The 26,345-nt window shown below is 29.4% G+C and overlaps 1 protein-coding gene across 1 annotated transcript in view; it reads left to right on the forward strand.

Moving 5' to 3' along the window:
• The window catches only part of LOC122524728, a 73,355-nt gene extending 47,475 nt beyond the window's left edge, over window positions 1–25,880 (forward strand). Inside the window, exons 2-11 of the mRNA XM_043647133.1 lie at window positions 10,961–11,006; window positions 11,563–11,730; window positions 17,303–17,522; window positions 22,347–22,430; window positions 22,682–22,815; window positions 23,067–23,203; window positions 23,978–24,132; window positions 24,746–24,987; window positions 25,070–25,259; window positions 25,349–25,880. Coding sequence (XP_043503068.1) covers window positions 10,961–11,006; window positions 11,563–11,730; window positions 17,303–17,522; window positions 22,347–22,430; window positions 22,682–22,815; window positions 23,067–23,203; window positions 23,978–24,132; window positions 24,746–24,987; window positions 25,070–25,259; window positions 25,349–25,548 — 1,576 coding nt within the window. The 3' untranslated portion in view covers window positions 25,549–25,880. The remainder of the gene's footprint in view (window positions 1–10,960; window positions 11,007–11,562; window positions 11,731–17,302; window positions 17,523–22,346; window positions 22,431–22,681; window positions 22,816–23,066; window positions 23,204–23,977; window positions 24,133–24,745; window positions 24,988–25,069; window positions 25,260–25,348) is intronic.
• The last annotated feature ends 465 nt before the right edge of the window (window positions 25,881–26,345 follow it).

The raw sequence follows: 26,345 nt of genomic DNA on the forward strand, positions 1-26,345 counted from the left end.
AATTATTTTATTTTAATGACGAATTAATTTTATATTTTTTAATATCAACCAACGTTTTTTTTTAAATTTGATTAAATAATTTCTCTTATATTTTTCTTTTTTTCAATCTACGCAGAATTCCATAGGTTTTAATTGCTTTTTTTTGTTCTCATAAAATAATTTTCTTTAGTCTATTTCTTATGTATTATAATAATTAGTTTTTCAATCGTAAAGAGTAATCTTAAGAATTAAATAAATTTAAATTTGACACATTTTGTTCATCGTACATAATTCTGTAAAATAAATTTTCTTTTAAATAATGTTTAACTACGACTGTGAAATTTAAATAGATAAAAAGATAATTTATCAAAGTCTTATACAATCGATCATAAAAGATAAGAGTTAACAGTACAAATACGTTGATACACATTAAGATAATCTCCCTTCTTGATTTTATGAAGATACATGAATCGAAACAGTTTCTCAGTAGATGAAGATACAAAGTATGAATTATGAGTGTTGGTATTTTCTATCTTCCTCTTTTCCCAGACCGATCTCAATCTTTTCTCATTCTGGTCAACTCATATCAAGAAGATAGAGATAGAAACAGAAACAGACAGAGACAGAGACAGAGAGAGAGAAAGAGAGTAATTATTATGAGAGGCGCGTTGCCCTAATCGTACTTTCGTATCAAACGAACGGTAACTTTGCTCGTGCATCATCACTCCCTCCTTTTCTTTCTCTTTTCTGCATGCTTTCCATCTCTCTCTTTCTCTCTCTCTCTCTTTTTCTTTCTCTTATTCGCCAACTTAATCTCAAATGATTTTTCGCTTATGTTCGCGAATGTATAAAACGATGATAAGTGTCTAACAAGTTACCCGACAACACAATACACTACCCTTACTTTTTTTTAATTAAATTTACCGTACGTGCGAACAATTAAATGTATTTATTTATCACGAAACCTTACGAAAAATACACGCAAAAATAAAGAAATATGCGTGATATATGATAGTAAAAATAATAATTAATAGATTAATAAATTATATATATTATATAATTAATATTATAATATATTATATATTATAATAATTAATGATATATGATAGTAAAAATAAGATTATCGAAGGAAAAGAAGGAAGAATGGATTTGTTTTTAACATAAGTGATTTATATAGTGAGAAAGTGAAAAAGAAAGAGATTGAGAATAAGAAATAAAGTGAAATTAATGATAATTTAATATAACAAAAAAAGAAAATCAATAAAGTGAACGGAAAATCTTAATAATAGATGATATCTCGAAAAAAATCGGATTAAACGATCGAATAATTGAATGAAAAATAAAAAAAAAAACAAAGAAAAGACAGGGGAAATAAGAAAGAAAGGAAGAAAGACAAAGAAAAAGAAAGATGTGAAATGGTTTCGATGATAAAATCAAGTTAATGAAAGGTTCAAGATCGGACTGTTACTCGGAAGTTGAGTTTTATGTGTTTGAATTTTATGGATCAAGATGACACGAAACTTGAGAAGACGTGTTATCGATCGAGAAAAGGATTAAAAAGATGATTGAAAATGGTTACTATGTATAACGATAATATATAATACATATTTATAGTATATATTGTATATATACATGTATGTGTATATAGTTTTCCATCCTGCATCCACCTACTGGGTCTTTGACTATGTTTCTATGTTCTTGTTGGTCAACTCTCGATACCGTTTATTTTTATCGGTCGTTTAGATTTTTCCAAAGAATTATGCGAAACGATTGAACCGTTAAACTTCCTTATTTCGCTACTGAGCTCGATTATGCGTGATCTTCCACATTGATAATGAATGAAGTTACATTTAACTTTTTTTTTTACTTGGAATGGTTCTTTTTTTTGGAAATTTAATCGATTTTAAATTTGGATGATTCTATTTCATGTATAGCAATAATTTTTATCGTGTGACTTTTTTAATTGAATTTTATTAAATAGATTGATATATTATAATCTATCATTTATTTCTATAGAAATATTTAAAATTTTATTAGAAAAAGAAAAAACAAATCACTGTGCGTGGTAAATTAAACATAAAAATATTAAATATGAATATAAATATTAAAATGATTTAAAAAGTGTTCGTTAGAAATACTGCAATTATATTTTACAAAATGAATCAGAAATTTTTTAAGTAGTTCTAAAAGTTAATCATTCATTTTGAGATTTTGTAGACTAATATTAGAAACCAGTAACAAACAGGAAAACGTTTAGTATTATAATATGCAAATGAATTAGAAAATACAAGGAAGATTATTTGATTTTTAAAAATTATTTATATCAAACTATTGACCTTACCCTTAATAATAATATTTCATAGCACATCATTCGAAAAAACCAAGAAAGATGATTAAACGAACATTTCAATACTATCAAATAATTATGCGTAGATATCAGTATACGCATCTTAGTTCAGACAAACTTTAAAAGCATCTCGAGTATAATAATTCTAAATTTTGCATCATTATCGGGAACCTTGATAATGAATATAAATAACTATAGTTTTAACTTGTATATATTATATTTTTTAACCAAGTCTCATCGAGTAAACATTTAACGTGAAACTTTATCGAACGTTACCGCTGTCAGCAACATTTTTATTATTCGTTTCTTTTTTTTTGGTTGTTGTTCCCTTCTTCTTCTTCCTCGAAATATTGAACTAAAAGGGGGCCGAGATAAACAGCCGGTTAGATTATTACACGCTCTAATAGCTCGGCAATGTCGGTGAACGTTGCTCGATCTTTACCACAAACATCGAATTAAGATTCATCCAGTACTTTAATCGTTAAGTTTAAAGGCTAGCAAAGCCAAGAGCTTATCTTAGTTTCAAAACGCATAAGGCTCGGCCTTAGTAGACGAGAGAACTTATGTATTTAGGTATAGTATGTATTACTACGTGCCATGATCTTGATCGCTCTTGTAACAGTTCTTTGAAACTTTTAACGGTCAACCTGTAAAGAAATATATTTCTAACGAACAAGTTATATCATCGGTTTACCTTTCTCAACGTTGTTTTTACAAAACATACGTACTCTAATTGATATAATATTATTCTTCTAAATTTATTATATATTTAATTATAAACTTTATCTTTCGTTTGCATGAATAATTTTAATCCTTATATTATTATTATTATTATTATGTATATATAAAATAAATTAATATTATCTATCGAAAATAAATGAAAATTTGAAGAAAAAGTATTGTTCAAAGATTCATCGTAAAAGCTGCAAACATTATTGACTGATTAAAAATCAAAATTACATATATAAATAATTATATATAATATTATTGTGTCTCGGTAATATATAACGAAAAGTATCGTTGGAAAATTTATTGCAAAACGAGTATAAACAGTTTTTAAATGAAATAAAAAAGAAATTACAATTTCTACGTAAAAATAATTGTTCAAAAATGATCACATCGTTATTTCAAAAATATAGAAATATCATTTGAATGAAAAATAATATAAAATCTCTGTATTATTAAGCGTATTATGCATATATAGAATACAAAATATAATAAATGTAAATCAGGAAGTTAGCGAGGATGATTCCGATATGGTCCATCGATTATCTCACTCATTCACCTCACCTTTCTTTTTCTCATGTCCCATCGATAAGTAAATTGGCACTCTTAAAAGGTCGACTTTCAAAGGGTTAACCATCACTCCAAGCTCGTTATTTCGTATCTCGCGAGGAAATTCGTGCTTCGAATCGATTTATCCACGTTTTCTCACAGTCTATCTCGATGTAATCGACCTATCGAATGGACCATTCGCGAACGATTCTCTTTCTAATTTCTTTTTTTTCTAGTTTTAATAGCCATGTTGAAGATAACACATCAAGAGCGTACGTAATTTAAGCGAATTAATGTTACATACTTATTTTCTCTCTCTCTCTCTCTTTCTTCCACTAATCTTTCGGATAGATAAAAAGATACGTAGAACGCAGATAAAGATAAAGAGAGAAAATAGTAAATAGTTGAGATTGTTCGAATAAGGAAAAAGAAAAATAAATAAAAAAAAAAATATAAGTATCACGTGTATTTCTTAAAAAAAAAAAAGAAAAAAACTACAACCACCGTTATTCGAAACATGTATTCTAAATTCTAGTTGTAATTTAACCTCCTAATCGATGTCATAGCAAATACCACGTACTATCGAAATAGTTTATCTTATTGAGAATATTAGATTCCTAAGAATCTTCGAAGTCATTAGGAGAGAGTACTAATGAACGTTCTGTGTTCCAGAAAATTTGTATCTACGCAGGTATTGATTGTCGATAATTAATAACAGAACGAGTGTTACGGTATATTTTTGTTTATTTTTTTTTCTTTTTCTTTTTATGTTCTATATAAACAATTATTATTTCAGATTGAAAATCTCTACAGGGTGAAACAACGTTTTAAAATCAATAAATCTTTCTCAAAAAAACTTCATTACTTTTGAACGAAATTATTTGGATACTTTTAAATCATCCTGTATAACTTATACTTGTAAATAAAATTTGTTTAACATATTACGAGAGAGAAAAAAGAAAAAATAATAAATATAATTCGATCGAATTAAAATATCGATGGAAATAATTATATTGAAAATGATATTACTTTTATTAATAGATTAAAATAATATAATTAATAAGAAAACAAAAATTTAAGATCCGTAGTTTCCAATGTGGGACACGCACCACACACGTGGACAATTTAATTTTTAAAAGGGTCTATTGGAGAAAAGGATTTATTAACATTGAATTATTTTATCTTCAAACTTACGTTCCTATATTTTTACTGATATGTGAATTTCATTGATTGTTTAAAAACTTGTATTAATATTCATTGTAAGTTAATAAATTTTGTAGGCTTCCTCGACATGATAAGAAAAGGCATCAGAATATTAGAAAAGTTTAGTTCGGGAATATTTCTACAAGTTTTTTTTTTCGTGCACACAGTTGAGCAATTTATTATGAAAGTATGTTCGATAATAAAAATTCTTGAAAAGTGTAACAAAAAAAAATTCTCTCAGAGAGTAGGAAGAATTAGCCTGGGGGGGTGATTGAAGGTTTAATAATAAATAATCGTTCCTTAAAACGATCTTAGAAGTGATTTACGAGAGAGAGTAAAACGTTTTGTTGCTTCAAGCCAAACAGGAGCTATCTCTCTCTCTCTCTCTTTCTCTTTCAAGAAGATAAAAGATGAAAAATCGTTTATGTGCCTGACGGTGTCTAACGGAATCGAAATGCGACGACGAGTTTCGTGAACGATGATCATTCGGGTTTTGCACGAAGTATTGAGATCTCTCTGTTGTTAGATATAAAAAGACTATTCTTCTTCCTCTTTGACTTTTTCTTTATTTTAAGGATTCGTTGGGTCATTTCCTCGAGGGAAACGCGTAATCACGACGATTGGTAGATAATAAAAAGTTAGGTAAAAAAGAAAAAAGAAGATAAGTAAAATAGAAGAAGAAGAAGGAGACGGAAGATCCCCCTTTGGGGTCGAACCAATACACCGTGAAACGATTAATTGTAGATCGATCCACTCGAAACTAAAACCGGAAAACCAATCAATCGAATAACTACGAATTATTTTCAGAATTTTTTAAATATTCACGCGCACTCGTACGATCGGTTTCATTTTTTGTTTTGTTTTTGTTAAATTAAAAGAAAAAGAAAAGAGTATTAATTGAAAGAAAAAAAGGTTCGTTGTTTAATTTGTTTTAAGAGCCAAGAATTATTCATTATAAAAAGATGTTGTCATAAATTTAAAGGAAAATTCAAATTAATTTTTTTATTTAAGTATTAATTTTTATAATATCAAATATATTAAATTTAAATTATTAACAATTATTAACTATAAATAAAATTTAATTTTATTTAATATTATATATATATTATAAAAATTAAATAATTTTTTGTAATAATAAATATTAAATTTTATTTTTTATTTAAATATTAAATACCAACAAACAAGATGATTCCTACAAAATTTTTAAATTAATCTTAAAAATTATTTACTCTTTTCCGAGATTTTTTGTGATAATATTATTTATATTGCAATTAATTTATTTTTCAAATTATATTCGAAAGTTATGGATTAATCCTTCCATTTGATATTTTAAATTTCATTTCACGTACATGTATCCGTAGGATCTTCCGTTCTTGAGATATTCGCATTTTATATTCCTTAATCGTTCTGCTTTAAGATGAAAATTGACCTACCTCAAAGTTATTTCAAGCCGAGTAACCTTTCAGGGATGAATATAGGTCAGTGACGAGAATGTAAAAAAATAACATGCGCGCGCATACGCATAATACACACGACGAAAGAATTTTTTTGCTTGAGTTCCGAAGTCAAGCAGGTTTAAGAATGTTTATTTACATCCGTAACAATATAATATCTACGAAAAAATGAAAATAGTATACGTTTAATGTTACGCGAATAATCTTCCTTAGAAATTTATTCTTTAATTGAAAGTTATTATAATTATTCGAAGTGAACAAATTAGATTTGGTATTTCAGTGTAACATTAATATTCATCCAAGCAGAAAAATAATTTGTCGAAGAGTTTGACATACATTTTTAAAGGGGAATAGAATTCAAATTGATTTGGTCATTTAAATTTTAAATACCAATAACGGGTTGAGTCCAAAAAAAGAATTCCTAAGTCAATTCGAAAAATGATTTAATATTTATCGAGATATAAAAAAAAGAAAAAAGAAACGAATTTCGTTCGATCAATCGTAAATAATAGATAAATTATTGACGTCGAAACAATTTGAAAACAAAAAGAAAAAAAAGAAAAAGGAAAAGTAACAGAAAGAAATGAAATCTCGTTGTTCACTTTTTTTTTTATTTTATCAAATCGAATGATCTCTGACCACACGCAGTTGCGGTAATGCATAACTCGCGAAATGATTATGCTCGTTGCGGGATAACTCAACGATTTCGAACATGTAGCAGAAGAAGAAGAAGAAGAAAAATAAGAAGAAGAAGAAGAAGAAGAAGAAGAAGGAAAGAGAAAGACGAGAAGTCGAGAAGGTGCCTCAAGCCACTTAAACATTTTTATTCGGACAAAGTAAAAAAAAATAATCACGTGGGTGAAGCTTTTACTGCAAAGCCCACGCCAAGGAAGAACATCGAACATTGCCATTTCCTACCATTCGAATACCCACGCACATATTTGCTTTTTGTTATTCCTAATATTTCCTTAGAATTATCGTTAGAAGGGAGGGGGAAACAATTTCGTTACCTTTATTACCAACTTTCGATTTTTTTCTGAAAATTAAATTATTTTCTCAAACGGTCGAATTATTTTAACCCTACATCTTTATCATCGTGGGTCTTTCTATGGGCATGTACAATAGTCGAATAACTATTTGTTGTAAATAACAAATTAAATTATTAGATAATATTTTAATAACCTTACAGAGTATTAGTAAATTTCTAAGTAATGATATTAATTTAAAAAGATTTAATAAGTAATTTATATTAATTATATATTATATATATACATTATAATAAAGTAATTAATAGATTTCAAGATTTAATATTTAATTATAATAAATTTAAAGATTTTTTTAAAATGACAGTAACATTGAAAAAAGCCACGCCCATGGCGACGTTAATAAGATCCATGAGGTCTACTAATGTTTAAACAAATTTTTGCATTAATTTGTAATCCATATTATTTGGAACGTACTTTATTAATATATAATAATAATATAGTTTTCTTTTTTTTCTTTTGTAAAAATAATTAAGATTGTGTCAGATGTAGATAAGATGACAATTACGAGAAAGATAAAGAAATAAATAATTTGATAGTATTTGAAACTGTATTAAATTATTCTCAAAATTATTATAACTTAAAATGTAATTACTAAATAAATTGATTTTAAAACAAATAGAAGATTTAGTAAAATTTCTATTACTTACAAAATAATTGCGAATAATAAATAACAATGATAAGCAAGAAAAAGAGAGGAAAAAGGAGAAAGAGAGAAAGAGAGATAGACAATATTTATTAGTATAGTATTAGATGCAAAAAAATGTCTGTCATTTAAAAATATAATTACCAACCAGATGATAATTATGAGGAACAGAAAGAAAGATAGATGGAGAGAAAGAAAGAAACATACAAACAGATAGAAAGACAGCTCCTTGATATTAACGATCCCTACTAAATTGGACAAGACAAAAGAATAATAGTCCACTGAAAAAAAAAAGAATCAGAAAGAGAGAGAGAGAGAAAGATAAAGACGAAAAATAAGGATAGAAAGGAAAACGTTACTCGGCACAAATTAGCTGTGATTATAACTGACGAGTTTGCGAAAAGAAAAACATAAGAGAACTTGGATGCAAACAGCAAAGCAGAAAGAAAGAGAAAGAGAAAGAAATAGAGAGAGAGAGAGAGATAAAGATAAAGATAGAAAGAGAAAGAATAAGATGGAAGTAGAGCGATCGATGAATCGGTTGCTCTGACTCTCCTTTAACAACTTTAACTTCAATAAGGATAGAGAGAAATAGAGATAGATAGATAAAGATAGATAGAACAATCCCCGAGGCAAATTCCTTCTGCTCGACGTAATTATTATTCGTTCGTGTTCGCTCTTGAGATGGATGGAAACTGTGGTAAATAGAACGGAAGGTGTCGGGCGTGGGACGAAGCCTGAAGATGCGTTCGCGGGACGAGAACACCAAGAAAGATTGCCGTTAATCCTTTGCCGCTTATTCCATTTCATTTCTTAACAAGAATCACAAAAACGAAAATATATTTTCTTCTTTTTTTTCTTTCTTTTTCTATTTTTTTTTTTTATTTCTTATCGGTTATTTTTTTTGTAATTAGTATTATTATTATTTTTCATAATTATTGCAACCCAACTGGCATTCCTAATTAGAGAAACGGTAACCGATAAAAGAATTTTATATTGGAACTAATAGTATCGAATAGTAATAATAATATTAGTCTAGGTAATCAGGATAGATATTTTATTGGTTTTGGATATTTATTTGGTTTTAAATAATTATTTATTTATTTATTATTTATCGTATTGAGTAGCTGGAAGAGTTCGTATTTAGTGCAACAAGTATTTGATAAAGTATCATACTACCTTTATATTTATTAATATATATTGTCATCTTTTGAAATCACAAATTCCATTCTAATTAATTTAACCAAAATTCACGATTACAGGAAACATTAAGTATCATTTCTTTCTTTCTTTTGTTCTTTTTTTTCTCGTTAAATCAACGAATAAATAAATTTAATTATAGAAACCGAATATGAACATGATTATATTATTTTATGAAAAGTCGACGTGTATACTTAAATAAATTTGTATGCATGAATGTAAATAGATGCATGTACGATCCTTGGCAATCCGATTTCAGATATCATTCTGATTGTGAGTAGTATTACGTTTAACGGTCGGTGGCAGATCAAAGAAAGGAAGTATTCAAATTGGTAGGAGAAGGAAGTATCCAAGTACTCGAGAGAGTATACGCATATAAATGCCCTTAGAATGGTGCATACGCAATCGTTGTTTATTACACATATACGAATGAACGATGACAGCCAAGGATCGTGACGTGTATACAAGTAGGATAGAGGATACATATACAGGGTGTTTTAATTCAATTGATCAATGTTTAACGATCTATCATAATTTAGCAATAAAATCAAAACAATATTTTACATTTAATTATTTTCATAAAAGTTTCACAATTTTTTTTAATGCTTCTTAAAATTCATTGTGAAATTCAATTTTATGATGAATCAATTGAAATAGGACACCGTGTATATAAAGAGAAGTCATTAGTCAAGTAGTAGCGATCATCTACGTGTGCTCTTATTTCCGAACCTTCGTCGTCTTCTTCTTCTTCTTCTTCTTCTACTTCTTCATCATCATCATTTTCTTCTTCTTACTTTGCATCCTCGTGGAATTTCACAATCAGATGATGTGAATCATCTCTCAAGTCTACTTACGAGTTTCTTGCTCCCGAAGGATTCTCTTACCGCTTTTTATTCTTTATTTTCTTCCCTATCACGTAAACTTATATATTCTAAGCGAGAACTCGTAAATATTATATTTTCTTTTAATGTTATTATTGCACGTAAATTGGTATTAATATTATGAATATAATTTTTTAAAATATTTTAATAAATTATTCATCAAAACGAAAACTCGTAAATATTATATTTTCTTTTATTATTATTATTGAGCATAAAAATTAGCAATAATTTTATGAATACAATTTGAAAAAATGTTTTTATAAATGATTCATCATTTCTGAGAAGACTCATCAAATTAAATATAATTGAATTGTTTTTTTAATGTCGAATATACAACTCGTTACATTTCATATTTTATTAGCATATTTTATGAAATTTAATTTAAGATCATTTCAAAATATCTCTCAGATACAAAAAATGAAATTATACTCATCTCGTAGGTCTTTCATAATGTCGCAATAATTAATTTGAGCAATTTTTCGATACAATCAATAAAAAACAAATTATATGAGAAACTAGTTCACAATGACTCACTCTGCATGAATATACGCGTAGGTCAAAGTTCACGGATGTCACTATTTCGCGATAATCGTTTAAAAGATTTTATCGTGGTAGTCCTTGTTGGAACGTGTAACCTCGATGAAAAGAAAAATATATTTTGTTATTCCCTAGAGACGGTCTTTTTACGGCTCTCGAAATGGTATTTTGAAACCGTGAGAACAAAGTTTTTCGCAAATAACAGAGAAAATGAAAGAAAAATAGAGAGAGAGAGAGAAAAGAGAGAGAGAGAGAGAGAGAGAGAGAGAGAGAGTATGATCTTATCTAGTGGCTTTACAAGAGTTGTTTGTGGTAAACACGACAAATTTCTGTGATGTCTTTGTAAGATGATCAGTGAACTTGATATAACATGACAAATTCCTTTTGTGTTACAGGTATGCCGTTGTATGGATCTTGACCATAACTATACCAAGTTACAAGGTTAGCATCATTTACAAATTGTTTGTATTACTTTATTAAATATAATTTAAAATATATGTATATGATTAAATTGCAAAAAAAAGTGATATAGGTAAGATAAAATAATTAAAACATAAATATAATATATACTTATTTATTATATGTATCTATATGATAGTAATTATTATTAATATTAATATTTTTTTTATATTATAGATATAATATAGATATAATACTTGATTTAATGCACAGTTTTCTTTTTATATTATATTTATATTATTTTGTGCCGATATAACAATTTTTTTCATTATTATAACAAATAAAATTACAAATTTATATACGATTTTTTTAGTTTTGATATAAAATATTTTTTTATACGATATCTTATTTAATTTTTATTACTTTGTCGACAAATTTTGGTGCGCATTGAACAATTTCGTATTAAAGCAAAAATTAATTTAATTTAAAAAAATATAAGTTAAATTACTCACAACAGATGTTTCTGATAATAAAATATTGTAAGAAATGGGGACTCGAACTTAAAGAAATCATTTTTTGTTTTTTTTTTCTTGGATAGGCGACACGTTTGGAGAGTCCGAATAACGATGGAAATAGCGAAGAGACGCCATTGGAGGAAACTACGGAAGATTATTGGGCAGGAAGTGGATCTGGACCGGAAGATGATCAATCTTTGCAAAATGAGACAAGGGAATCTTTGATTCACGAGGCAAGTGATCACGATGCGGTAAGTTTCATTCGTGATAAAACAATATTTCTGATAAGATTATCAATTTTACAGAATAAAACAAAAATTAACACTACGATTATCGAAATTCAATGATAATAATTATTGCTTAAAATACAACGAGTTTTTATTTTGTTGTTTCTAGGATAAAATTTAATCAATACGTTTGGTAATTTTAGAATTAATATTATCTAGGAACTTTTAGAGAACCTACCCTATATTTTATTAGTTATAAAAAATAGAAAAATTAATAAATTAAAAAAAGAAAATTAAAAAATGCAAAATAATTCGCACGTTTTATTGGTGAACGGTTGATCTCGTTTGGTGGATGATTGACAAATGATAAAAAATAGACCATGAGATAAAAAAAGAGCAAAGATAAGCCACATCATTCTCATCTTCTCTTTTTACGCTTCCCTATTGGCAAATAATAATCGATTGTTACGGTTATCCCAGAAGCTTATACACGATAACTCGATGAAAAACATATTGACGGAAATTTTCTTCTTGTTCGTTCAAATATTCCGCTTGTCATTTCTTTTTTGTCTAATTTCTTATTTTCCTTCAATGATCTAGGCATGTGATATTATCGATATTCATTTTATTTAGATCGTCGAATAAGATTAGACAACTTATTACGAATTCGAGTTTTATCCAGGATAACTAATTACGTATAACTTATAGTAAAATATTTCATTAATCATTAGATTTAAGATAAATATACGTAAATTCTTTTTATTAACTTGGAATTTAATATTCTTTCAATGTATGATCCAAAAGATATATGATTCTATTTACAAAAAAAAAAATAAAAATTAACTTTGAACATTTCGAAACTTTCCAACATGCTGGAAAAACTGATACTTCATCGTTTGCTGCATTAAAAATCATGCAATATTCGTATCGAATAATTTTTTATTAGATGAATAATTCAAAAATTAATTCAGGTGTACGAGTAATGAGTCACCTTGTTGTACATCGATATAGTATTAACGTAGTAAATTTAAATGCCATTCATAGAAACGTAGTTACGCGACAAGTATTTACTCGATTTAAACGATACCTATCGCGAGTCATAGAAAACGTACGGGATTGTAATGCGGTCTGCCTTGACCTTCGTTCAAGTCGTTGGAATAGTTTCAAGATAGCGAAAAAGGAAGCGAAGGAAATAGAAATCCAGGACGTTAATGGATACGAATTAACTATTCTAATTTTTAATATACTAATTCTATAAATATTCCCTATTTTACTATTTATTATTATTTCCATAGTATTCAAACAACAATTTAAACATTATTTGTTGTTCAACTTTCGATTAATTTCTTTTTTCAAATTTATTCCAATTATTATATACATTATAACTTTTTCTTTATCCAAATTATGAATTTATTTAAAACACATTTGTGCGTTTTTTATTGATATCGTGTTTTTTGTCAGTACAATTTTTGCACAAATATATGAAATATTTATTTAATTATTTATTTATTTGAACAGAAGACGTGACAAGTTTGTCGTTCGATATTATCGAATTATTATATATGACACGTGAATTTAATCAGTCAAATGGAATCAGTCATGTTCTCTCTCTATCTTTCTTCTTCTTTCTTTGAAATGATCGATTAATTACTTTCGACTTTTCCCTCTGGCGAAAAGCTACACATCGAGGTGAATTCTCTCAGTATTTCTTCCGTTATCGATCCGTGTTTCGCTCGATCGGAGACGACGGAAGAACAGGAAAAGCATTACTTCGATCGTGCGAACCAATAATAATATACGATTACTTTGATACTCGTGAGATAATCAATAAATTTCAATGATTATTTCAATCTATAAAAAAAAACATTAGATTATATATTTATTAATTAATTTATTTATTTATATATGATTGCTCTGTACAATTAAATAACATTAATTCAATTTTACAATAAATAATAATTGAAGGGTGAAAATAATGAGAAAAAAAAGTAAAATAAAAGCAGAAAAAATTTCGTGAAATTAAATTAGTTATACGTTGTATCTTATGTTATAAAAAAAAAACATAGAAAAGAAAATGTTTCATAGAATTTTTCTACGTAAAAAAAAACGTAAGATCGATAATCGTTAAGTTCGTAAACGCCGACGTTTACACCTATAAATGTGAAAAAGAACAAGAAGAAGTAACGAAAAAAATACAAGGAAAATAAAAGACTAGAATGTTCGAACGATATCGATCCAATCGATTACGTATTTTACGATTCTCATTCTCATTTTCGACGAGGAGAGCACGATGATCATGATGTCGGCATCGATTTCTATCACAAAGGTACCGCTTCAACACAATTCCTTCCTCTCTTCTCTTAACGTCTTCGAAACGATAAGGAAGAGGGAATTGTCTTGAGATCTTCGAGAGAAAACGATTTTAAAAAGATTCGAAAATATCGGCCAAGTTCTCATTTCTCAACTCCGCGCGAAAAGAAGAAGAGCACAAAGAAGAAAAATATGTTCAACTAACACACTAACAAACCAACTAACACACCGATCAACCTACTAACACACTAACAAACCAACTAACACACCGATCAACCTACTAACACAACAACAACCAACACACCAGTCAACTAATTCAAAAACCAGTCAACCAATCAACCAACCAATTAATACACAAACCAACCAACCAAGTAACACATCAATTAACTTACCAACCAAATAACCAAAAACATAGTAACTAAAGAACAAAACAACCAACAACACACCAACCAATTAATACACAAACTAACCAACCAAGCAACCATGTAACACACCAATTAACTTACCAACCAGGTAACACGTCAATTAACTTATCAACCAAGTAACACGTCAATTAACTTACCAACCAAGTAACCTAAAACACAGTAACTAAGAAACAAAACAACCAACAATATAGCAACCAATACATCACTAGCCAACAATACAGCAACCAATACATTTGTTAACAATACAGTAACCAATACAACAGCAACCAACAATACAACAAACCAAGGAAACAAGTAAGCAAGAGGAATAAACGTGGCGAGTAGTAAGACCCATAACGATTCCAATACCCTCCTCCTACAATTCCTTCCTCTATACTCATCTTTCTGTCTTTCACTCTTTCTCTCTCTCTCATTCTCTTTTCTTAAACCCTTCACGAATTCCAGAAACGCTCCTCAAAAGTGGAATCCGTGAAAAGCAATAATTTCCCGCAGTGGAATGGAAGAGTGAGTGGCAAGGAAACGACTTTAAGAGCTTTCTGACAAGAAAGTGTAATATGGCGAAAAAGAAAGAAAGATAGAAAGAGAAAGAGAGAGAGAGAGAGAGATAGAGACAGATAGACAGACAGACAGAGAGAAAGAAAAAAAAAACTAGTGAAGAAGAGAAATAACATGCTGGTGTTTCTTCATAACTAACATAAGGCATATGGAAGCTGTTTGCAAGTTTTTAGTACTCTGAACGTTTACCACCAACCACGTGCCTATCTCTTCCCCTTTATCTTCCTTTTCCTTCTTCTGGTTCTTCTTCTTCCAGTTTCCTCACCTGATTCGTCAGAGTAGGTGTTTACAAACTCGCCATGCATCGTCCTGACAACTATGAGTGTATTCCTCTTTTCTTTTTTCTTTTTTTCATAATATTTTTATTTCTTTTCTTATACACTTATTCTTCTTATGTTGTAATAGTAATAATACTTAAGTACTCGTATCTATACAAAGAATTAGTGAGAAAGAGAGAAAAAAAGTGTATGCACAAGCGTAATAGTAGTAGTGCAAATACATGCATGTATCTTCATAATACTAATATATGTGCCCATAATTATGAAAATGGTCTAAGTCATATATTCCTTGTTTCGAGATATTTAAAGGATTACATTTGAACATTAAATGAATTCTATATAATATTGAAATAACAAACACTATCTAACGGTTCATTTTTGACAATATCGTGAAAATTACATTGAATTAATTTAGTTTAAAATAATGTGGTGTGAAATAACTATTAAACTTATATTTTTTTAATTTTCACTTAGACCACTTTCATAATTATGGGCACGTATAAGGTATTCCAAAGAATGAGTGAGTATGGGAGAGAAAGAGACAAGGATATATACACGACCGTAATAGTAATAGTACTTTTCTTTACTATGAAGTTTCATGAAAAATAAATGAAAAAAAAGTAAGATAAAAAAAAGCGTATAAATGAGCATAATATTAGTATTATTTATATTTACACGTATAAAACGTATTTAAACGAAATTTTACTCATGTCAGAATAATCATATAAGAGAGAGAGAGAGAACGAATGTATATACGAGTGTAATAGTAGTAGTATTCGTACACATACACACATATTTACATCAAGTCTTACAATAAACGAGTAAAAATGAATGTGCAAGAGAGAGAAAGAGAAGAGAGAGTGTACACATGAGTGTCATAGTAATAATACTCGTACACGTACGTACTTACACGAAATTTTAATTATTGTAAGAATGAATGTAGAAGAGAGAAAACGTATGTATACATGAGTATAATAGTAGTGGTGCTCATACAGACAAGTATTTACACAAAGTTTTACTAAGAAAATGAATGTGCAAGATAGAATAGATGAATGTAATAATAGCAGTGCTCGTATATACACGTATTTACACAAAGTTTTACTAAGAATGAGTGTGCAAGAAAGAGACAGAGAAAACGAGTGTATACACGAGTGTAATAATAGTAGTGGTTCTTGTATATGCTTATACGTATTTACACGAAGCTTAGAAAAAATGAGGAAGAAAATGAGAGAGAGAGGAGAGAGAGAGAGAGAGAGAGAGAGAGAGAGAGAGAGAGAGAGAGAGAGAGATAGAAAAGTGTATACACGAGCTTGTAAAGCGTTAGTCACGCGTTGCTCGTGCCTCGTGTTTTTCGAGTGGATCCTAAAGAAAGTTTTCTTCTTCCTTCTCTCTAGGATCTCATCCTCTTCTTCTTCTTCTTCTTTCTCTTCCCTTCATCACGACTTCGTACCATTTCCATCTACAGTATGTTGTTGTTCTCTTCTCTTCTCTTCTTGCTCGGTAGCGATTTGTCGATCTTAGGGTTAAAGGGACTCGTTAACGTAGGTTAAAGGTCTCACGTTATGAGAGAGAGAGAGAGGGTTCGGTGATCTGTGAGAGGAATGGGGTGGTGATGTTATGTTTCGTGATTTATGAGAAAATACTATCCTATATGAGTTTGTAAATGTGTATGTAGGTATAAGTAGCTTGGTGTTTTATGTACTTTTTTTTTCTGTTAAATAGAAAGAGGTATCTTTAAAAAGATTATTTTTATGGTTTGCATAGATTTTTTATATTGTCTTGATATTTATATGATATTCGTTAAATTATTTTTAATGCTTATGGTAAATGTTTATGCATATTATTAATATTATAATATTAGTAATATTTATATTATTTATATTATTATTTAAGTAGGATTTTTTATTGAAACTATTATATCCGAATTTTTAATTTATTTATTTCTTTTTTTCACAATTTGATCTTGTTAATATTTTATACACACGGTTATGTATTTTTGATATTTATTAATGATGTTTTTATTTTAAGGTGGTCTATGTAGGAGAAGGTGGAGCATACGTTCCAGTACCATCTGTAAAAAATCGTCCACTAAGTCCAAATCTTCAAGCTTTACAAACCCTTCAAGGACTTCAAGGATTAACAGGAGGGGGTGGAACAGGTGTGGTCGCTGACGAAGAATGGCGGAGACATCCGGAAACTTGGGATCGAGAACATCGAAGATACAGGCCCAATACTACGAGAGTACAACGTAAGTTAAAAGAAAACCATAATTCATCAAAAATCAATATTTGATTTTACAATTATTATCAATTAAAAAATCAATCATTGATTTATTAATCTATGATCAATTCGTAATATCGAACAGAATTAATTAATTAATAATAATAATAATAATAATAATAATAATGAATATTTTGTTAATAATTTATAATCATTCCTAACATTTTACCAAACAAATAGAAAATATTTTTGAATAATTATAACCATCCAGATAAAAAAATAATATTTAAGATTAATCATCGTTAGAGATCATTAAGAAAAGAAATGAAGAAAGAAATAAAATAATAAACGAGTACTAAACGTCGAAGGATCGATTAAATGTAAAAGGAAAAAAAGGTTTAAAAGAAAGGAAAAGAAAATTTTCGAGTAGGTTACGGCGAATAGGAAGCTACCGTTAGAGTAGGAGCAATTAAAACGGTGTCGGGAAGTCGTAGAACGTTTGCTGACACCAAAACTAGAAGAAGAGGAGGACTTTAACACGCCTTATTCTCGATCTTCGTCACGGTTATCTTTCTTTATCTATTTATCTATCCACCTTATCTATCTATCATTTATCTTTCTTCTTTTACCTTCTCTTTTAGGATCATCATCAACGTATCTAAGTCCAGTCTCGCTATTAAATCATTGAACTTAGGTTCGAGCGTAGAAAATCTCAGTTAATTTAAACCAAGTTGTGTTAGTTTATATGTGTGACTTTTGAATGTGGAAATGGCGGCGTGTAATCGATGATAATTGGACCGTACTTCGCACGCGCATTTCATTTTTTTTACTAACAATTATTATTTTTCATTCATTCATTCGAGAGCACATTTATTTATTTATTTATTTATTTATTTATTTATTTATTTATTTATTCATTTATTTATTCATTTACCGTTGAAATCATTTAATAAGCAGTTCGCTAAACATTTCATTTTATGCATAATTACAAGTGTTATGAAGATTCTTTATCTATGTGAGAAGATCACACACATATGTATAGTTCGTAAGAATTATTATATTATTTATTTCATTTTTTTTTATGTTACTACCGTTTACTATTTTCCATTACTAAAAAATCCTACTGATATAACCAAATTTGTTTTTTCTAACACGGTATTGTTTTCATTTTCTATAGGACATTAATTCTTTCTTTTATATGTTCGTTAAAAATAAAATTTATATACCATTGTTTATCGTTTTCGTTAATATTAAGCAATTTGTATATATTTTTTATTAATTAATTAATTAAAATACGTAAATTGCTTTCAATGTTTTTTTTATTGCACCACACACGACCACAAATATACTTGCATTTAAGTTTGATCGGAAAAAAAAACAAATCAAAAAGATAATAATTAAAAATAATTCTTACTAATTATGCATACCGTTTGTACAAATTTCCATCTTACAATCTTGCAAAAATCTAAGTACGTACTATCACATTTAATTGCAAGAAAAAAATAAAACATACCTGCTAGATACTAATTAAAGTTTCCTCTATCTAATTTAAATGACTTAAAAGAGAAATAAAGAAAGAAAGAAAATTTGTTATCGATTTGTTGCACTGTACACGACCACAAAAATATAATTACTTTTAAGTTTGATTAGAAAAAAAAAACAAATCAAAAAGAGATAATAATTAAAAATAATTCTTACTAATTAAGCATACCGTTTGGACAAATTTCCATCTTACAATCTTGCAAAAATCTGCGTACTTATTACCACATTTAATTGCAAAAAAAAAAAAGAAAAAAAATCAAAATAAAACATACCTGTTAGATGCTAATTAAAGATTCCTAGCTAATTTAAATGACTTTTAAGAGAAAAAGAAAATTTGTTATCGATTAGAAGGTCGAAGATCTCATCGATCGTTTCGACTTTTCTTTCTGTAAAGAAATAGAGAAGGAAAAGGGAGAAGAAAAGGGCAAGCAGGCTGCGATGAGGAAAAAGGGAGGAGGAGAAGGGGGAGGAGGAGGAGGATACGCGAACTATCGTCGATGAGCGTGCGAAAAGAGAAAAGGCACGTAGTTATAAATGATAGATGCCAAGGCACGCGGTAGGAGATAGAAAGAGAGATAAAACCTTGTGTAAGGTTCAATGAAGTCGTAAAGACGGCCGCCATGCACCGCGGGAACCATAAGGCCACCCGCGGTATCGTCAATTACTCGAAAGAAGGACCATTAAGTTTAATGTATCCTCCGGTAGATGCATGATTCATGCACGTTCTCATCCTTAAATTATTCTATTTCTCATTTTATTTGGTGTCTCCTCATTACCCTAAACGACTATTAATCGTGTCGAGTGTTACTCGACATTGTTTGGTCCAATCCGGCGGTCTTAAGATTCGCGTCAAGGTCATTCTATCGAAATAATAAAAAGGGTTGCGTTGTAGATAGGACGAAAGTTGATTTTTGCATACGAAAGGTCTCATATATATAGTCCTAGATATATTTATATTTTATTATTTATTATTATGTTTTTTATTATAATTATATTATATTATATTATGATAAATTTATTTAAATTATTATAATTATAAATTATTAGTTTTATTAATTATATTATAATTATTATAATATTATAAATTTATTTAAATTATATTATAATATAATATACTTTTTGTATACCTTTATTTTACTTTTTTTTCTGTCATATTATTCTTTTCCAGAGGGAGGAAAATATATCTTCGTACCTTGTAATCCTTCTTGGGATTCTCTTTTGGGAAGAACATTTTATCCTATATAAATCAAACTTAATTGAATATTTTAAACATTATTTTTTGTGTGCATTAGGGAATCAATTTGAACACCCGAAATTTTACTTTCTACCAACAATTGTCAATTTAAAACTCGTTTCTCGCAAATTACATTTTTTCTCTTTGCCAAATCTGTTTGCGCAGTCTTAAAGTTTAATCGATTTATTAGAAAAAGTATTTCTATCTTTTTTCTTTTGTCAATAAGTGTATAGTTACCGAAATATTATTTAAAACCGAATATTGTTCGGGATCGAATTGACCTAGTATGCATTTAATGATTCGTTACGAAAATGTGCGCACTGAGAATTAAAATTGGCATTAATGTATCGAGTGTGATTCGACACATAGATGTTTTTAAATATCACACGAATTTGTAATCTTACATATGTAATGAGACATAATAGTATTTAACATAAGTATGACTAAACGTCATTTTGTCATGTGTGATGACGTTTAATGTAGGTGCTTCGAGTGTGACTAGACATAATAATGACTTTTAGTCGTATTGTTATTTTTACTTGTCATGATTTTACAGCGATAAATCTTCGGCCATTTTCGTTCCTCTCCTCCACCCTTTTCTCGTTTATCACAGAACGTATATCGAAGTTGTGCAATCCCTTCTATTGTCTACGCAGCGTCGTTTTACCGGACAATGAACACAAAGCATGCATCCGCAATTCTAATAAGCGTGCATGTGTTACATGACATACATATATACATGCATACACTCATGCATGCATGCATGCATGCATGCACGCTGCATAGAAAAAAAAAACGAAACAAATACGAGAGAATGAGAAAGAGATAAGAAAATGTTGCTCGAAAATGTTGTTATCGTTTGAAGGGATGCTATAGTAAATATGTGCCTAGTTGTATCATCTTGGAAGAGAAAGAGAAAGAGAGAAAGAGAGAGAAAGAGAGAGAAAGAGAGAGATACATCCTTCCAAGTGAAACTATCTTCATCCTTCATCTAAAATATCTCTCTTTATCCAACACAATTCTTAAGATTACATCGGTACGACGTAAACAGTTGCTCTTAGCTCAACCACGATGAGCGAGTATGAAGGGACTATTACACCCTAACGAAACATACTTTACATACTTCACTTTCACTCTTCATCCTTCTCTTCCACGACCTATTTTCTTTTTTTAACTTCCTCTATAGGCTTTATTTTTTTTAGCTCGAATTATATCGAGATTATTTTTTAAACGATTTTTTTTAATGAACGCTTGAAACGAAGGAAAATAATTTATTTCTATGTAATAAAGTAATAAGTATCGATCTTATTACTGATTAACGAAATATATGTACATAGATGTTAAATAATTAATTGTTTGAATGTTGAAAGAGAGTAAAAGTTGTTGCTTTTTTTTTATTTTTCGATACGGTAATATAATACTTTTTTTTCATTAACGATTAGAAAAATATATTAAATATAATTATTTTGAGCATTAAAAATATAATTTATTTGAAATGTCGTAAATTAAATATTGAAAGAGAAGAACAATTATTTTTATATTTGTCGAATAAAGTATAGATGTTTATTTTTCAATTTTCAGTAACATATCAGTTTATTTAATATCGGTATTGAATAACATTCTTCTGAATCTCATCATTATTAAATATAAGTATTAAATATTATTTATATTTGGAAGATCTCGTAATTTAAATATTGAGAGGGATAAACAATTATTTTTGTATTTGTCGAATAAAGTATAGATATTTATTTTTCAATTTTCAGTAACATATCAATTTGTTTAATATCAGTATTGAATAACATTCTTCCGAATCATAGCATAACTTTGGATAAATTGTTGACACTAATATCGTTAAATTAACATTAAACTCAATTTCAACGACAACACACACACACACACACATTTTTAGTATTAATTATATTATTTTATTATAAAGTATAAATATATATTATATATTTTATATATTTATATTGTAAAATATTTATAATATATATAAATATATATATTATATTATGTATAAGTATAAATTATATTATTTTAGTATTAATGTAAATATATTTTTGTCTATTATTACAGATATCGAGGCAGAGTGCCAGGATGATTATATGAAAATCAGGATCGGTTTTAATGGCTCGTTCACAGGATTACTTTACTCAGCAGGTAAAGTGACAGATAAAATCGTTTTATATCTACCCTATATAATTTATCTTTAGAAGAGAGAGAGAGAGACAATACATTATTCGAAATAACTCGAGTAATACGATCGATCGATCGATCGATCGATAGATAGATAAAATCGATTGAATCGTTTCGAGATGCTATTACGTAATCATAATTTCCTCGAGGATTTAAAGATTCGAATCTCTACTATGTGATTCTTATTCGTCAAGGACAATCGATTTTAATTATAGGATACTCCTACGATCCCGACTGCATGTACGTTAACGGAACGGGCCGTGATTACTATGAATTTTACATCCAATTGAATCGATGCGGCACTCTGGGCGAGAACACTCATCACCAGGACAGCAGAAAGAACCCCACGGTGCGTATATAAGTGAGAACAAAAATCATAATCATAATGATAATAATAATAGTAGTAAATAAAAATAAAAAAAAAATAAAAAATATTGAAAGAGGGGAAAATGCATTTAATGATAATAACGGAGAGAGAAAGAGAAAATATCTTGTTGGTGTGCGAGTGAGTTGTTGATCGTTGATCGTCTTCTGATCGACTGTAAGATAAGAAAATAAAAAAAAATACTCTCATCATTGTTCGACTATTCTACACCATAGAAAAATCTCATGTGGAACACCGTAACCGTCCAATACAACCCGCTGATCGAAGAAGAATTCGACGAACACTTCAAGGTTACTTGCGAGTATGGATACGATTTTTGGAAGACAGTGACGTTTCCCTTTCTCGATGTCGAGTAAGTCATACCCCTATTATTCATATTTAATTATTAATTTTAACATTTTTAATAACCAAATTCTATTGCAACATACGCAAACGGTATGAATGATTGGAATTATGTTTAAAGAATTTTTTGCAATTATCATTTAAATTAATTCTTGTTTTATTTTTTTTGTATTACGCAATCATTGCGTTTTCAGTGAACGCTACAAAAATCGTTTAGCAACCCATCTAAACCTTCTAGCAAATAATTTCCTACCTAATGGTTCTACCATTGCGACTTGAATAAGATGTTCCTAAATAATAATATGATTATACTGTAACAGTTACATCCGTTTACACCTTTGTAACATTATTTATTAACAACTCGTATCAATGTATCGCATCAACAAAAATTACTTATAATTCTCAACTGAGAATTGATTATATATTCCTCTATCAATAAAAAAGAAAAACTCACTGAGTAAAATAGACAAAGTCCAAGAGTATAGATAAATTGCTAATAGGTAAAATGTTTGTTTTGTTTTGTTTTTTGTTAAACGAAAAACGAAGTAACGAAGTAAATATCGCGATAGAAAATGGATGAAGATAATTCAAGCGAGTAATCGGTCGATTATCGTTGATTTCGAATCGATTCTCTAATCCAATCCGTCCCCCTCCCCCGCCCCTACCCCCTTCTGCTTTTACTATTCGCAATGTCCGTTATCCAACACCGTGGAATCGTTGGATACCGTGAGATAACGGAGACGGATCGTTGGCAATTTCTATATAACAGCGCGTCTACTTTCAGGGTCGCCACGGGAAATCCCGTAGTCTTCACCCTCCAGCCACCAGAGTGCTACATGGAAATCAGATACGGTTACGGGACCACTGGAACTAGAGTGGCTGGACCAGTTCGCGTCGGCGATCCTCTGACTCTCATTATCTACATGCGCAGTAAATACGGTACGAGGCTATCTAACCCTAACTTTGATTCGCTCCTCACAATGAAAACGCACGCGTCACGTATTTCCATTTTATACATTAGATTACTTACACGCCTATCTTCTATTCTATTTTATCCTTCCGCATCCTCGACCTGACCGCATGCTGCCGTCTCTTATTACGCACTCGACAAATCAACAATTTCTATTATATACTGCACGATATATATTTACGTGCACGTTTTTATCTACACAATTTGATTAACTTCAATCAAATGTAGATATTACATTAATTATAAAAATATGATATTAAATGTTATGTTAATATATCAGGATATTTATTAATTCGATAATTAATTCGAAGAGTATTTACAAATTTGCTATCACGAAAAAAACTATCTTCTTCTTGTTCCTCTTTTTATTAGGACTTTGTTGTCCTGTTATAATAGCTTCTTTTTATTGCTATATTTCTAGGAGCGATTAATTGTTTTTACCGAGGGTAGGTTGCTAGCCTCATCCTAAGAAAAACTATGTTAGAAAAATTATTTTGTTAAATTAAGGATAATTAAGGAAAAAAGGAACATTTGGTATACGAAAAATAATCTGATTTTTTATGTTTTATCTTTCATAAATAGATGGTTTCGATATCGTCGTGAACGATTGTTACGCTCATAATGGTGGAAACAAGAGGATTCAACTTATCGATCAGTACGGATGTCCCGTAGATGACAAACTGATTAGCAGATTTCGTGGTTCCTGGTCTGAGAGTGGTCTATTCGAAACCCAAGTTTTTGCTTATATGAAGACATTTAGGTTTACAGGATCACCCGCTTTATACATCGAGTGCGATGTTCGTATGTGCCACGGTCGATGTCCGGTAAGAAAACAATCAAATCAAGTCAAACAAACCAGGAAATTAATCATTGAACTCACGTGTTATTAACAAATTGAACTTTTAGAGTCAACCATGCCATTGGAGAAACGCTAAAAATGTGGCGAAAAGATCCGTATCGGATATGATTGGTGGACCGACAACACCTGCTACTAGTTTATCGGAAAATGTTAATCTTTTCCAATCCCTTCGAGTTCTTCAGGAAGGGGAAGTTGACACGGAACTTTTCCAGAATTCTACCACCGCTTCTCGTAATGGTAACACCATATTTCTTCCATTTAAATTCTCACATTTCAAATATATTATTTATTGTCGTTTAATATTAACATACGATATGAATTTTCAGGTGCAAATGATTCAGGCTCAAACGACAGAGTGTGTTTAAGATCGAACGTGATGAGCACGATTGTTGGATTAGGTTGCGGTATAATTTGCTTATTGTCAGGTACATTGTTGGCAATGTGTTCGCGAATGCGAAGACAAGCGCGAGAAAAATTACTCTCGGATAGCATAAGCTATATGACGCACAAGGGTAGAATTAATTAAGCGGTCCTGGGGGTGGGGAAAAGAAAATATACATTCGAGGGGTTAATTTCGTTCTTTCTTCCCGCGGTTATCGCGATTTCTAGTTTACCGACGAAAATCGGCAATATAGAGTGCGTAGAATAAAAAGCATCAATAAAATTTTGTCGGTAAGACAGAAATCTGCATTACCGTACATCGATATCGTAAGACGTCGATGTAATCGGGAGGGACGAACGATAAAAAGAAAAAAGAAAGAAGGATTTATCTAAATGCCAGCGAATATGCAAGTTAACACGCTACTTTGATAAAAGACTTTAGTACTTTAGTGTGCCTAACGAAAAAAAAAAATTATACACAAGTAACGCCTTAACACAACTCTAATTTACTATATAGTTTAACTCATTAATTAATCATAATTCATTAATACTCAAAAGACGAGGAGAGAGCGTAACAATTTACTATTTCATCTTTTCTTTTTTCTTCTTTTTTTTTTTAATTTTAATATTTCCATTTTCATTGTGAAAATGTTTCGACAGAAAAGGTAGAATTCGACCGATAAGGAAGTAATCGTTGGAAGTTGTGAAATCAATTGCACTCGTGAATTTCAACAAGTGTTTTTCAATTTCGTATTTTCGTGCTGAAGCTTTCTTTGTACTCTTTGATAATTCTTTATGTTTCTTTTTTTTGTTCTTATATACACTTGCGCTCTTTGCAAACGACGTAGACCGATCTTTCTCTCCTTTATTCTTTATTATAAACATAAGAAGTTTGAGGGTAATCCGATCGCTTATCGTACGTCGGTAATGAAACGTCGATAA

Source organism: Polistes fuscatus, unplaced genomic scaffold (assembly GCF_010416935.1).
Source record: "Polistes fuscatus isolate 324 unplaced genomic scaffold, CU_Pfus_HIC Scaffold8, whole genome shotgun sequence".
Taxonomy (NCBI): domain Eukaryota; kingdom Metazoa; phylum Arthropoda; class Insecta; order Hymenoptera; family Vespidae; genus Polistes; species Polistes fuscatus.